The 15,825-nt window shown below is 41.5% G+C and overlaps 1 protein-coding gene across 1 annotated transcript in view; it reads right to left on the bottom strand.

Annotated features, from left to right (window-relative positions):
• STK32A (serine/threonine kinase 32A) overlaps positions 1–14,990 on the bottom strand; it is a 121,381-nt gene extending 106,391 nt beyond the window's left edge. Inside the window, exons 1-2 of the mRNA XM_077772995.1 lie at positions 14,916–14,990; positions 10,625–10,772 (exon numbers count right to left, since the gene is read on the bottom strand). Coding sequence (XP_077629121.1) covers positions 10,625–10,676 — 52 coding nt within the window. The 5' untranslated portion in view covers positions 10,677–10,772; positions 14,916–14,990. The remainder of the gene's footprint in view (positions 1–10,624; positions 10,773–14,915) is intronic.
• Positions 14,991–15,825: the final 835 nt, after the last annotated feature.

Here is a 15,825-nt window from a genome sequence, read left to right as displayed (position 1 = left end):
GACCTGAGCTGGAAGCAAGAGTCAGACACTTAACTGACTGAACCACGCAAGCACCCCCAAACAAGAACTCTTGACTATGTCTGAACATGTCCCAACTGCTCAGTGCCCTACCTTCATCTCAGCCAAGTGTTCCAGCCATCTGCCTGTCTACTCCAGTAAACACCTAGAATTAATTATTTTGTTCTTTCCTCTTATTCCACATTCCAACCATCAATGAGTTGCAATTATTTTATATGGAAAATAAATGTTGAATAAATTGGCAGCTTTCCATCTCCCTTTCCACTGTAGTGGCCCAGGCACCATTATCTTCCACCGAAAAATCCTTGTCCTAATTAAAATAGGTTAATTTTTTTTTCATTTCAGCCATGCAGGTTATCTACCGAGAACTTACTGAAAATTATATAATTATACATTTGAATTTTACAGATCAGAAAATCCCATCACTCTAAAAAAAGTGAGAGGAGAAAAGAAAAACCAACATTGGGTAGCTTTTATTTATTTATTTGCCACATAAGAACATTTAAAACCTAGTGATTTTGATAATGGTATTAATAACATTTTTTGAATGACTACTATGTGGCAGTCATTATGCTAAACACTTTTTATGGATAGTCTCTATTTATTCCCACAAAAATTGTATGAGGCAGATGTAATCATTAGCTGCCATTTGCAGATGAGAACACTGGGGATTGGAGAGGCAAGTCATTTCACTGTGACTTGTGAAAAGAGTCTCACTGTGAAAAAAGTTCTATTTCCACAATCCTTAAATACTAAACACACACAAGAAAGAATGTAATATTAGAACTGAAATTTCTTTTTAATTTAGCGAGAGAGAGTATGTAAGCATGTGAGTGGAGCAGAGGTGGTAGGGGGAGAGAGAGAGGGAGAGAGAGAGAGAGAGAGAATGAATCTTAGGCAGGCTCCACACTCAGCACAGAGCCCAATGTGGGGCTGGATCCTACAACCTTGGGATCCCAACCTGAGCTGAAATCAAGAGTCTGACACTCAACTGACTGAGCCACCTGGGTGCCCCAGAAGTGAGATTTTTAGTAGTACTTGCTTTATGAGAAGCTTACTACATGGCCCTCATTTTTTTCCTTTTACCACAGACTAAGAAAAGCATTGCCGTAGGTTGGCATTTGTCCACAGAGGGTGTCTGGGAGTCACCAGTTTAGCCTGTAATTCTCTGACACTATGAAACTAGTTAAAGTTGAAGGTCAGCACCAGAGCATATCACTTACGATCCCCAATGAAGTTAACTTAGTGAGCTCACTAGCCCTTTATCATCCCAAATGGCTGGCAGCAAATGGTTGCCACTAATACATGTGGAGCTTGGCAGGTCCTTTAAGGATATATTTGGACTTTCTCCAGAGAAGCAGCCTCCGAGGCCAACTGATGGCATCTGTTTGCATAGTCAGCACTTCCTTTTTATGAAACTCTGTGCCCCAGGGAGTCTGGGATTTACTGACACCCATTACTGGTGCCAAAACCAAGCAATGGGCACCAACAGCTTCTTTTCCTGCTGCCTGAACCCCAATTCATGAAGATGCTCAGAAATAAAAAATACATGGGCTATTTCCTCAGAACAAATGGGAAAGTAGAACAGTGGGGTTGAATGGGGGTGATCTATTGTTGGATGCCCCCTAGCTGGATAAGTGCCCCTAGTAGAAAATAAATTCTATTTAGTAATATTGCAGATGAATTACAGGCTGGTACCCCTTTGTTTAGACCCAGTCTGTATGGTTATCAGATAATGTGTATTATAAAAATAATGTATTTTTATCCACTAAAACAGTAGATTTATTGGCCCAAGTATTTCCATTGGCTCATAATGATCAACCAAAAGAGAGATGGTGAAGAATGACTTTAAGCGTTGACAGAGAACAGATATCTATATCATTTTCTGGCTTCTCAGTTTAAGGCTAGAGGGCTACAGATGGATGCTGGGGGGTCCCCCAGCACATATGAATGTATGTCTGTCGGATGCTCTGGATTAGGGGTTAGCTTAATATGGCCTGCAGGCCAAACCCAACCCACCATCTATTTACATGGCTCATAAGCTAAGAATGGCTTTTGTATTTTTAAATGCTTGGAAGAAAAATAAAAAGAATATTTTGTGACAAGTGAAAATGATGTGAAATTCAAATTACAGGGCCCATAAATAAAATGTTACTGGAAGGGAGCCACCTTCATTTGTTTTCTCATTATCTGTGGCTACTTTCATGCTACAGTGGCAGAGTTGAGTAGTTATGACAGAGACTGTCTGAACTGCAAAGTGTAAAATATTTACTATTTGGCCCAGCACACAAAAAGTATGCCAACCCTTATGTGAAGTATTTCTCAGAAGTAAAAAATACAGGCTACTTGAGTATAAAACAAGGTTAGCATGACTTATTTTACTGCGAAGATGACTCCAGAAAGGAAAGAAGAAATAGTGTAAGAGGCAAAAAAAACAATAATAAGGGCATGTGCTGGTCTATTGAATTCAAAATCTATAATCGTAAGTTTTTCCATTTTTTCACCATAGAAACAGGGCTTCCTGTCCTAATTTAACAAGAGTATCATTCCATTATTGGCTTTTTGCGTCTCTTTCCAAATGAAATTTCCATGACTGGTCACATAGCAATGCATACTTGAAGCCCCTGTATAATTCATACAACCTGAATTGGTGAATTCATAACTACCACTGGTCACTGTCGTTGAGTTGGCACCTGCCAGGCCATACAGCAGATGCTGGATGCTCCTTCACTGCGTCTGTCATTAAAGACAGTAGGCTTGGAGTTCACATGGTCTGAATACAGAAGCCAGCTTACAGATCTAGTTTTCCAACCCAGGTAGTGTCAAGAAGAAAACTAAAAATGTCTATAACTTTGGATAATACAGAAAGTTAGTATTCTTTGAGTGTTACTTACTACTAAGTCACTCCTTCACCATAATTTATTCATAAGACACTTTGAGCCAGAATATTCTTTACTTTAAAAAAGCAATCAAGAAGACGTGAAGTATCTCCAAATCTCACTCCTACTTGGACTGGAAACATCCACCATCCCAGAGCTAAACAGAGCTACCTAGTGTTTAACTCAATGACCTGAGTAAACGTGCATTGTGTTACATGAAGAACTCAGGGTGACTAAACCCATGGAACATAAACATGTTCAGCCATAGAGATTTCACACGTCGTCATCTACTGCCATTACAAGAGAGGAAGGAAATCATTGGCAAGAAACCATGTTTCCAAAATAAAAAAGAGCAGATAGGATCATGACCTTTAATTTCCCAGAATGACATGCACAGAATATTATGTGCCACAACGTCTTAAAAGATTTTCTACAAAAATAATCTCATGTTGAATTAAGTTTGAAAAATATAAGAATACTGAGATTTCAACATTATAGGCCTTTAGAGTCTTTAACATGCTCATAAACATTGTGAATCTCTGAAGGCCAGATATAACCTGACTACATTTGCTTGAGTGGATCCTCTTAAACATGTATTCGTAACTTACTGCTCAGTAAACATATAAACTGAAAGCACTAGCTCCATCTTGGAGGTCCTTTTTTCTTGGATGTCTGATTTCTCCCTGACTCTTTTTTTAACTTTATTTATTTATTTTGAGAGACAGGGAGAAGGAGAGAGGGAGGGGCAGAGAGAGACACTCTCAAGCAGACTCCACACTGTCACTCCAGAGCCCAACACTGATCTTGAACTCAAGAACTGTGAGTTCATGACCTGAGCTGATCAAGAGTCGGATGCTTAACCAACTGAGCTACCCAGGCGCCCCTCTCCAATCTCTTGGAATGGGGGAAATAAAGCCCTCATAACTGCCTGTTCTTATAAACTGCTGGAGCCGAGGTTATTATGACAAATGCTTTAACTAAAGGTTAGACTCTAAGATGCCTTATGTTTTTAAGAAGCCAATTCTTGTTAGAGAAATTTTCCTTCTACTTTCTCAATCGTTGTCATACAAAACAGTAAATAATATAAGACAACATTACTCACGTTTGAAAGGGGAAAGTCTGAAATTCATTTGCCTATCCAGTTGGGCACAGAGACATTACAATAACAGAGGAGATTTTCAAAGTCCTTCTTGCTGGAATCAATTCAGTAACCCCCCATTTCTTTTGGATTGCAAATCTGTGGTCATTTTTTTTTTTTGGCCCAACATTTTGAAGGCCCCACTGCCTCTGCCACCAAAAAAGATGTAGGAAAACTGGAACCGGTCACATATCCTAGGAGACAAGTGTTGCCAACTGAAAGTAGAACACCAAGTTTTCAGCAAGTCCAAAGAAGAATGCAATAAGTTGGCTCTCCCTGCAAACTCGGGGTACTGATGAACTCTTCGTAGCAGCTTTTAACCTAAAGCCAACTTTTCTTAGTTACAGCACTTTGGAAGAAAGTGGTCTCCTGGCTCTGCTAACTGAATTTCACCACCTCTACATTGTTTGTACACGCTCAGAAACACGTACTATTTACAACGACTGCAAGATCCTCTCCTGTTGCCTAGACCCTGATTATAAAACCAGTTCACTTCCTCCTGTTATTAAAGAGTTCCTTTTTCTAAACCACCTTGAAAACCTCAATGACTGGACATTTTAAATATTGGTATTTCTAATAAAATGAACAAGCAAAGAATAAATAAGTAAAAGCCAAAGCAAATCAAAACAAAAAACACTATATTCAGACAGAGGAGATAAAACCGATTTAAAGAAAAAGAGGTTATAAACGTTAAAAAGTATCACCTGCAAACCTCTTCTGAACTTTCAGAAAACTTACGTGTCTTTTTATATTGGTATTTCTCAGTGGTAGCTGGGGTGAGTGGGGACGGGGGGTCATTTGTGGCTGTGGCTGTTGATCAAATGGGATTACTTAAATAACTTTGAATTTAAATCAGAAAAAGTACAGTTGATTGATTTTTCGGCCTACTGAGTTTTTGATTTTGCCTTAAAGGAAAATACAGTCACCCCAGGGGAGGGATGAAAGGGAAACCAGATGAGATTAAGGTTTTGTGAAGTCAATAACTTGGCTTCTTTTTAATAAATTTTATAGGTTTTCACAATATCCATAAAATCTGCCATTCTGTCAGTCCAGTTCCATTGACAGAATTGTCAATAGGTCGTATTAACTGTGGCATTTACACAGCTGCATTTAATCAATTTTGGTTCTTTCAGAAGCGGAAGTACTGCACGCTAAGAGCCTCAGTGCTAATAAATAATAGTATAACTAGCATTAATCAGGTGCTTACTTTATAGGAGACACCTCACTAAGTGTTTTACTTGCATTATTCTATTATAAGCTCACAATGACCCCAGTGAAGTAGCCCCAGTCATTACTTGCATTTGACATATGAAGAAACTAAGGCTTCCACGGATTCATTCACTTGCAGAATAGAAGGGCTTTTTCCCAAATGGACTCACTAGAAATTATTTAGGTTTGGGGACTTTTTTCAATGGTATTTCAAGTCCCCTAATTAGTCAATTAGTCAAACTGACTCTTGTATTTGATGATGGGCAATCAGACTATATCTCCTTTGATTTTTCTCATAGAAGCACCCAGATTGCTAGTCTGTGGCACTGCTGAGATTGAAACCCGTATATATGTCCTTCCATTAGTGGAACTCATGCTTTCTCCCACTATGCCAGGTTGCCTCTTCTCACAAAACACAAAACATAATTAGGTTGAGGCCAGTGTAACATTTCCTCTGAAATTAAAGAATTACCGTATCATCCAGCAATTCCACTTCTAAGTACATATCTGGAAAAATTGGAAACAGGAGCTCGAACAGATATTTGTACACCTATGTTAACAGCTACAATAGTCAAAGGTAGAAAAAAACAAATGTCCACTGATAAAACAAGAATGAACAAAACGTGCTGTATACAAGTCATGGAATATTATTCAGCCTTCAAAAGGAATGGAATTCTGATAAATGCTAGAATATGGGTAAATCTTTAAAACATGATGCTAAGTGAAATAAACCAGACCCCAAAGGACAAATATTACATGGCCCCACTTATATAAGGTACCTGGAATAGTCAAATTTATAGAGACATAAAGTAGAATGATGGTTGCCAAGGACTGGGGTGCCAGGGGGTCAGGGGAGAGTGAAAGGGGTGTTAATGTTTAATGGCTACCAGATTTCAGTTTGGGGAGATGAAAGAATTCTCCAGCTAGTTGATGGTAATGGTTGGCCAAAAATGTGAATATACTTAATGTTACCAAATGTACATTTAAAAATAGTTAAAATGGTACATATTTTATTTAAAAAAAAATTTTTTAAGGTCTGGTTTTTGAGAGAGAGAGAGTGAGCAAGCGAGCTGGGGAGGGTCACAGAGAGAGGGAGACACTGAATCTGAAGAGGCTCCAGGCGCTGAACTGTCAGGACAGAGCTGGACAAGGGGCTTGAACTCACAAGCTGTGAGATCATGACCTGAGCCGAAGTACATGCTTAACCCACTGAGTCACCCAAGTGCTCCATTATTATGCATATTTTGAAGCTGAAAAAGAAGTTAGGGCTTAGATTTGCACTAAAATATAAAAGGTAGGCCACAAAACAAAAAAGAGTATAATCTGAGATCTACTTTGCAAAAGGTAACAGGAATGAGATAAGCAGATTTTATGCTATTCACTAGCATTATAAATCTTGTACTTTGTTTTCACCAAACAAACATCAAGATAAAAAAACTAATAGAATGACTGTCTCAAGATCACCATCAGATGGAAAAGAGGAAATACAAAGTTTTGGAATGAATTCTATCAAGAACAACTTATTACACCAGACAGGACATCAGGTAACATCCGAGTCCTTCGTTTGGCTCAAAGTGAACCAAACACTGGTTTATTTAGCAGGAGAAATCTTGAAATATTATTTGGGAAAATTGGTTCAAACTCTCTTCTCAAACCTATATATTGCGAACAGCAAACACTTTGAAGGAAATATTAAATGCTTTTTCACTGCAGGTTGGGATTCTTTTCCGCAGTATTTTTAAAATAATTAAATTGGCTCATTTAAGTGTCCTACATTCTGGCCCAGTTTGATTATTTGTGTAAAAATAAGGAGATAAAAAATGAGGTAGGCATGGATGTTCTTTGATTAGCCAGTGCTTTTTGTTGTTTTTCTTTCCTGGTCAGAAGCTTTAGAGCAGTCAAATAACATTTTACCTTGTGCTCAGTATAGAGCTATGAAAGGAGCCAAATCAAATTTATAGGATTTACTGATAAAAATAAGAAGCTCAGTGCTCAGAATGTCCTACTTTCCCTCCCCAAACTCAGTGTCTTACAAACAAACAAGGTAATATGGCAATTAAATACCGTCCCTTTACATAACATACAAAACTCCCGAATGTTAGAGTATAGGCAACTATTCATTTCTGATTTTGTCGTTATTTGGACTCTAAACTTGGTTTTCCTGTGCTTGACCTATTCTTCTCATGTCATTGCATGAATGGCTTCTTCTCATCTTTCAGGCTTCACCTCAGATGCCCCTCCTCAGAAAGGCCAACCCTGAGCACACTCTATTTCAAGTGGTCTCTCTGTCATCACCAGTCCCTCTCTGAAAGATCACGGAGTCATTTCCTTGGTGGCGCTTTAACACTGTCTCAAGGTATCTGGTTTATGTATTTGTTTCATTGTTCATCGCTGGCCTTCCCCCATTAGAGCATGAGCTCCCCAAGGGCCAGGGCCACCCTCTTTCCAGCTCTTTTCCTCCTGTCCAGCAGTGACAGGCTCGTCGTACGTAGGTCTGCCTGTCTACTTCTGCTTTGCAACCGTGTGGGTAAACAGACTCATAGCCTCACTCTTCGGGAGCACAGACGTGCTGCTGTGCTCTGCTTTTCTCTTTATGGGGCTGAGGGCTGGACAACTAAAACGGGGTGTCCGCCAGGAGGTTAAGACAGACCCACTTCCTCCTTAGGCCAAACTTTACCCCCATTTAGTTACTCCAGACTCCCCTAAAGGTACTTACAAAGTGGTATCTTATTTCCCATTTGCCTCAATCCTTTGGGTCTCTAGATCTTTGGGGCACCCCATGAAAAGAAAGGCTGGCTCAACTGAAGAAAATTTAGACATCTCTGTGTTTTCTCACTATAATGCTATCCTAATACCTTAAAGTGACACATATCCCTCCCAAGTTACAAACATGAATCTGGCCTCTCCTTCCTATTCTCTGAGGCCTCATGCATCACATAGGGAACACAGTGAGCCAAACAAGTGAAATCTAAGCCTACTTGTCTTTTCGTAGAAAAATCAATTAACATACCAGGTCTTTAGATCTTTTTCTTTTTAAATACATTTTTTAAATATTTATTTTTGAGAAAGAGCATAAGCAAGGCAGGGGCAGAGAGAGAGGGGGGCACAGAATCCGAAGCAGGCTCCAGGCTCTGAGCTGTCAGCACAAAGCCCGAGGCGGGGCTTGAACTCATGAACCATGAAATCATGACCTGAGCTGAAGACAGATGCTTAACCCACTGAGCCACCCAGGTGCCCCATGGGTCTTTAGATCTTTGCCTTAACTACTTGATAAAGCAAGGCCTCAGAAATAAGCACGGGATGATGTTTATGAAGACCATTTTCTGAGTGTATAATTAAGGATTGCCATGCAATACTTTGTACAGGTAGGAATGATGCACTTCTAAATTAATAGTGAGTGGCTGGGAACAGGACACCCTGGGCAGTTAGATATTCGTGTTTAAAAGGATCCTTCTAGGAGCTCAGGTCAATTAAGCATCTGACTCTTGATTTCAGCTCAGGTCACGATGTCAGGATTCATGAGATGGAGCCTCACGTCATCAGGCTCTGCACTGATGGTGCGGAACCTGTTTGGGATTCTGTCTCTCTACCTCACGTGTGCACACACATCTCTCTCTCAAAATAAACAGTACAAAAATAAATTTTAAAAAAACCGACAGGTCCATCCACAGACTCAAAAATTAAGATTGTAGCAGGCTTCTCGTTGTCCCCTGACTATGGCAGACAGGTAGTTCAGACCTTCTTGTGTGACAAAAGAGAGCTTATTTTTATTTATTTATTTATCTTTTTTTTAACTTAAATTCAAGTTAGTCAACGTACAGTGTAGTACTGCTTTCAGGAGTAGAAAGTGTAGTCATTCATCACTTATATAAGGCACCCAGTGCTCATCCCAGCAAGTGCCCTCCTCAATGCCCATCACCTATTTAGCCCATCCTCCCACCCCACACCCTCTAGCAACCCTCAGTTCAGAACTTAATTTTAGAAGGTTCATGGCCACATAAGTTAACAAACTAAATTTCTCAGTCTCCTTGTAACTCGGTATGCTTACGTACACCAAAGCACTAGGCAGCCGCCAGATCACGTGATTTAAAGGAGTGGGCTCAGTCTCCCTACTTTACCCCTTCCCTCTGGCTGGAATGCAGAAGGATGGGGAGCTGTCCCTAGGCAGGAGGGTGAGAGTGGCACTCGAGGGAAAGGAAGAAAAGGAAAGAAGCAGGCTTTATTGGAGCCGAAGTTCATAGCCCTCTGTAGCCACACGGCGTCTGCATTATCGTGCCTATGTTGTTACAGGAGAAAGAGAAACGTGTCCATCTTGTTTAAGCCACTGTTATTTGCAGTTTCTGTTTAAGCAAACAAATTTACTTTCTAACACAATAAACTCTCCTCGCTGACTTAGATGCCACTTCGTCGTTTTTGCCAAGTGGCTTTAGGATCTCAAAACTAAACTTTCTGAGTTCAAAACAACCTTCAAGGTGACCCTATCCTCTCATTTTATTGATGAGGAAATTGAAGATAGAGTGAGTAAATAAACTTCTAGAACCTCACAGGGAGCTTGGAGTAGGACCGGCGCTCAGAACTCCTGAATTTCAGTTCACTGTTCTTGTCCTTTGTAGTCTGATTAGCAGAACTCCTTCCTTCTGAGAGGCCTGAACAGCTTACTAGCTGGGACCCAGGACTGCCTTTTTTCCAGCTGCCCTATAAGTAGCTGCCACCATGCATCTACCGACAAGGCTGTCTCGTCTAGGAAGGGAGAGGGACAGGGCGTGGCCCATGCCTTCTTCTGGCACACCTCCCAGTGAGATGGCAGAAGAATCAGGAAAACCCTTGCTTTCATTTCTTTTCTTGCTAAGCCCGACCTTGAAAGTGACCCTTTATTCCACTAATACTGACTGATTTTCCTAGGATCTAGCATTGTGAGATTTGCCTAGGACCCTGAAGCATGCCAGTTAGAAGCTCGGAAGGCTCGTACTTACATGACTCCACTCTATAATATTATGAGTATTGATTATCATTCAGCAGCAATTTGGTAACAGAAGAAATTTTCCATAACAACTAGCAGGAGGGGTAACTTCAGCTGTTAAGGAAACCGCATAGAGAACAACAAATCTTTTAATTTCTGGGTCTTCTGTCCACCATGTGCCCAACCACAGCTCCCTTTGGACAAGGATATTGGTATAGTCATGATTAAGAAAACTGCCCAAGGTCCCATAGAAAGTGGAAGGTAATATTAGTTTATAAGATCCTCAGGCTTACTCTTGTGCTTCTCTCTCTCTCTCTCTCTCTTTTTAAATGACACTGTGATTTACTTACGAAACAAGGTGTTTATATTTGAATTCTGCAAAGTTGTATATTTTATATACAGTTATCACATATTTCTTACCATCCTCGTTTTCGTCAAACACTGGTGGTTTGCTTGAGGTGTTGGCTCCCATGGTCAAGTATGCCCAGACCTGGCTCCTTCAGTTACACTGTCCTGGCAGAAACATTCATCTTCATTCCGAAGAGGTCTGGAAGCCTGAGCTTGATACCTGGGAGAGAAAAAGAAATGGCATCCTTACAATATATCCTTAAGAATCTAGGCACCCTGAGCACAGAACTGTGGCTGCAATATTAGTCTAATCTGTACCCCTACAGCAGAATTTTTTTGTGATTGAAACTTGATAATTTTACAAGCAACAGAACGTTAGGCATCTGGGAGAACTCACCACATGGCCTCATCAGTAGTGGGCCCAGACTTACAAAGACCAAAGAAAGCAAAATATTTCTCTAAGTATGAAAACAAGTTTAAAATGTGGTCAACCATGCTTTATTTAACAAGCACAAATTAAAATTAATATTCTATTGTGACTCTGCATATTTTTGAGAAAATATATTGGCTTAAAATTGCTTTTTTGATGTTTGATCAACAACTTTAATATTTTTGGTCATAAAAATACATTCCCCACCTCTTTCCTCCTACCTTGGAAGGTACTACAATGTGAAAAGAACAAGGTCTGAGTTTAGGCCTTACCGCACCAGCAAATTGTTAAACTTCACTAAATGCAGTTTTTTTCCTCCTTCCCCGGAACTTGAAGATAATGATGGTCCTCTTCTCAAAGGCAAATTAAATGTGATTTGAGACAATACATAAAAAAGTATTTCACAGGGGCGCCTGGGTGGCTTAGTCGGTTAAGCGTCCGACTTTCGCTTAGGTCATGATCTCGCAGTTCGTGGGTTCGAGCCCCGCGTCGGGCTCTGTGCTGACTGCCAGCTCAGAGCCTGGAGCCTGTTTCAGTCTGTGACTCCCTCTCTCTCTGACCCTCCCCTGCTCACGCTGTCTCTCTCTCTCTCTCTCTCCTAGAAATAAATAAAACATAAAAAAAAAATTAAAAAAAAAATATTTCACAGTACAAGCGTCCCATGATTCTTGGTCTCTCTGAAGTTCAAAGACGTATATAAGAGCTAACAGAGCTAAAAGGCCCTGAAAAAAGCTTTGTTTACTTTTAAATACTTTCCTGAAATTGATAAGGAGAGACAGTATCCACAGTTCTGGTTTCTTTTTTTTATTTTTTAAACGTTTATTCACTTTTGAGAGATAGAGCACTTTCAGTGGGGGACAGAGAGAGAGAGAGAGAGAGACAGAATTCATAGCAGGCTCCAGGCTCTAAGCTGTCAGCACAGAGCCCAAAGCAGGGCTTGAACTCACGAACTGTGATATCACAACCTGAGCCAAAGTCGGCCACTTAACTACTTGAGCCACCCAGGCACCCCCACAGTTCTGGTTCTAAAACTGCTGCTACGAATGGCCAGTTACTTGACCTCTTGTCTCTAAAATGGAGGAAACAACAGTGCCTTCCTCAGGAATCACAAGCTCATGTGCCTACAAGAGCCAGGCAGAAAGGCAGGTGACTGCCCTGCACCAGGTGTAAGACATCAGTTCCTGGTGGGGACCCTGGTGACACAGAGAATCCCGTCTCCTTCTAAAAGAAGTCATTGCTCTCAGATCTAAAAGTTTGTCACTAAGTGGAAACATGAGCCCAGGGGCCAGATCCTCAGATCTGCCAAAAATAAAGGGTAAAGGTCCAGATTTTATACAAAACAAGTTTTAACAATTCATTTTAGCTACGTATGCCTGAGCAAAGCTCATGCATGGGACAAACACGAGTCCTAGCATATCGTTAATGAGACAATGTCTATAAGGCAATTCGTACAATGTCTGGCACATAAATTGCAAAGAACAGAATACAATTTTTAACAGTAGCTATATTTCCTTACATGTGTTTTTGACACCTATTGATGGATTTCCTCTTGGACTTGTCACACATGACAGAAACACAGATTAGAGACAGCAATGAGGAAAGTATCCCAAGCACACCTGGGCGAAGGATAAGTTATTGAAAAAGAACTTGAGAAGCCCGTAAGCGAGTCCAGGAGCAAAGCTCATTTTCCCATCAGGAAAATGTAAGTAAAGCCTTCGTTTGGAAGGCAGACTCATTAAGGAAATGCTACTTTTCATACTAAAAGCCAACTGCTGGCAAAGTGCCTTACGGACTTTAAAAAAAGAATCATTAAATGGAGAGCAAAGAAAGAGTCAGCAATTAGGAAGCAACCAATTAAATGGTATGGGAGGGGGCAGGTGGTAACAGGTGGCTGGAGCCAGCCCAGGGGGATCACCGACATCAGGAAGACAGAAAGACCTCTGCTCTGTATCTCTGTTAAGAAAACAAAGGGCTGTTAATTTCAGGACAAAAAGGGGTGAAGAAGAAGCAAGTGAGATGTTCTTAGTGTTTCACTGTGGGCCAGGGAGAAACGAATGGGGTGCTCTGTGTGTTTTATTACTGCATTTAGAGCCCAGAATAAGTGGGGAATAGTGTGAGGGCTGAACTGCAGATCACATTAGAGCGCGTTGGTCCTAAAGAGAACATTAATTTTAACGAGCTGAGATTTTTCACACCATAGACTGGGATCACATTCTCTTTCATTTTGTGTGTAAAACCCCAGGACACAGAATTTTCACACCACACCCCAAATCCTGTCATTCTTATATTTTTCTATATTCCTCAGGCTTTTCTCAAGCAGCCTGGCTCCTGTAGCATAAGATGTACCCAGCATTGACCTTGCAAGTTGTCAAGACAGAAAAAGAGAGAGAAATATTATCGTAATTCCCCACATTTCAGAGTTCCACCCTGATGTGCAGACAGTTCGGTTCACCAAAGATCCAGTGATTTGTAGCAGAAAGGAAATATGTCAAGGGGAAACCACTTTTACATATGTTTGGGGAAGGGGGAGGTGTATGTGGTGGTTTCTCCATTGTACCTAATGCACCCAATCCAATTTAGAACTGTATTTGCCTTTTTCTCCCCAGGGGGATAACCAAATTAGGTAACTTTCCCTCATATCCAGGAAGAAATAAATTGTCTCTGGCAGGAAAATGGATGCACATCTTTCCCATTCTGCTGCATACAGTCCAGAAGGGTTATAGGACTCTTATCTGCCAAATCCATGCCCATCCTGACCTCCTGAACTAAGTCTGTGGGGTTCTGTGAGCCTCACTGCAAGAACTCAAGAGGACACTGACCACCAGGGAAATGAACACCCTAATCATAGCAACTGTAAGAGAAAGAGCAGTATGTTGTACAAGAACACAGAAAAAACTTCAGATTCTACCCTGAGCTGTCCAGTTATCAGATTACTAACTGCATGCTCATTCTCTAATGCCACTGTTTGATCTCTGGCCTCTACTTTGGGGGCTGGCAGTCGGTGAGCTTTTCTAAGTAGCTAGCTAGGGCCACCTCGGTAAAGAGGTGTCATCTTTTGGATGTGAGAAAGTTGCCACTTGGATGGGACTGCTTAGATTCATTGCCACAGCATATGCATAGAATTTATTTTGTTTGCACTTGAAAAACAGAACTATGTAAGCTGAGAAACATACAGAAACAAGGAAAGAAAGAAAATAGCATGAAAAACACCACTCTGCTCTATTATTTATATTTCACCCACTGGGCTTCATCATGTTTATGTATTAAAAATTACAGGTAAACATTATTTCCATTTAACCCTCATCCAGATTAATTCCCCTTTCATACTTTCCAAAGACAGAAATGATCACAAATCTAGTATATATTTTACAGTCCTCTTTCCATGATTTTACAATATGACATGTGACTTAAAATAAGTCACCTAAATGACACCGTGGTACACTTTGCATCTCACTGTGACCATTAACATTTATATCTCTGTGATTTAGGCATGCTGGTTTATGCAGCTCTTGATTTCTGCTTTTTAAGTGCTGCATAGCAGTCCATGGTATGAAGACACCACATTTTATTTTATTTATCTGTGTAAAAATATTCAAATCCTTCCGCTTTGGGGGAAATATCCTTGTGGAGACGAAGCCAGCCCTCAAAAGCAATTATTGCGTGTTCAGAAGCTGAGTAAGAGAAGCGGTCAGAAACACCCTGCGCACTCATCTCGACCCGGCATACATGTACTGAAGTCTGACTGTCTGGACCTGGTCAGTGACAGGCTGGGGGAAGAGGTGGGGCTACAAAATAATCCATCTGGTTGTGGTGGGTTATCCTAACGGCCTGCCCTGGTCTCCTTTCTCTTCCCCTTTAACTTCGCAGCTTCCCAACAGTGCCCTTAGTATGCAGGCCCATTTAAAAGACAGAAAAATCTAGATCACCACTCACCTAGATCTTCTTGGTCCTCTCTTCTCTCCTTCACGAAGCTCGGACCGGTGCTTCCACCCGGGGAATGGGGGCTAGCAGAGGGGCTCCGAGAACCGTAGAGAGAGCACGGGAGCGAGCAAAGGCGCCTACCTGTCTGGGCGCGCGGCGCGCCCCAACTTCCCAGGCCCAGGCCCGGCTCGCCTAAAGAGACCCCCTTCCCCTCTGAAACACCCGGGCAGCGCCAGCGAGGACGCGGGCAGGGCAATGGGGGTGGCGGGTACGGGCCTGCAGCCCGGGATGGTAAGACTTTTCTCCAGTATTGTGGGAAACCCAAGAGACGATTGAGAATTTGACAGAACCCGACAGGGAGGAGTTTTTAAATAATGATCTAGCAGATATCCTCGTTTTACTGCCGGGAAACTGAGGCACGGAGAGGGGAAATACTCGCCAAGGGTAACACACAGTGAACGGAGAGACCCTTTTCCAGACTTAGGTCTCCTGGCTCCCAGCCCCCATTTTCCCCACGCCTCTGCATGTGGAGATGGGGCCAGGGCCAGGGGCACAGAGATGAAGACAATCTCACTGGAAGTTTCTGTGTTCTCTTCCAGTGCTGCTCTCTGTACTTCCCCTTTGTAATAATCGACACGGTAGAAATAACTTTTTATTGTTTTTCCCACCCACCCAAGAGTCACACACGCTAAGACACCGGAGTATTGCCACACGGGTCGCTTTCAGAGACGAAGAGGGTATGTGATCATGGGCAGTTGGGGAACAAGGCAGAAATGGAGGGTGTAGGTCCAGTCTGGGGGTGCGGTCGGGACAGATCCTCTTCAGCTCCAGCATTTCCCTGCCATGTGGATATGCCAGCTGAGTGTTGCCAAATATTCGGATTTTTAAAAGAAAAGCTAGAAACGAGAACTTCTGTGTGAAA

This window comes from Crocuta crocuta, unplaced genomic scaffold (assembly GCF_008692635.1).
Source record: "Crocuta crocuta isolate KB4526 unplaced genomic scaffold, BGI_CrCroc_1.0 scaffold107, whole genome shotgun sequence".
NCBI classification, from domain to species: Eukaryota; Metazoa; Chordata; class Mammalia; order Carnivora; family Hyaenidae; genus Crocuta; species Crocuta crocuta.
Note: the sequence above shows the minus strand (reverse complement) of the source record. Positions and strands in the feature narration are given on the sequence as shown.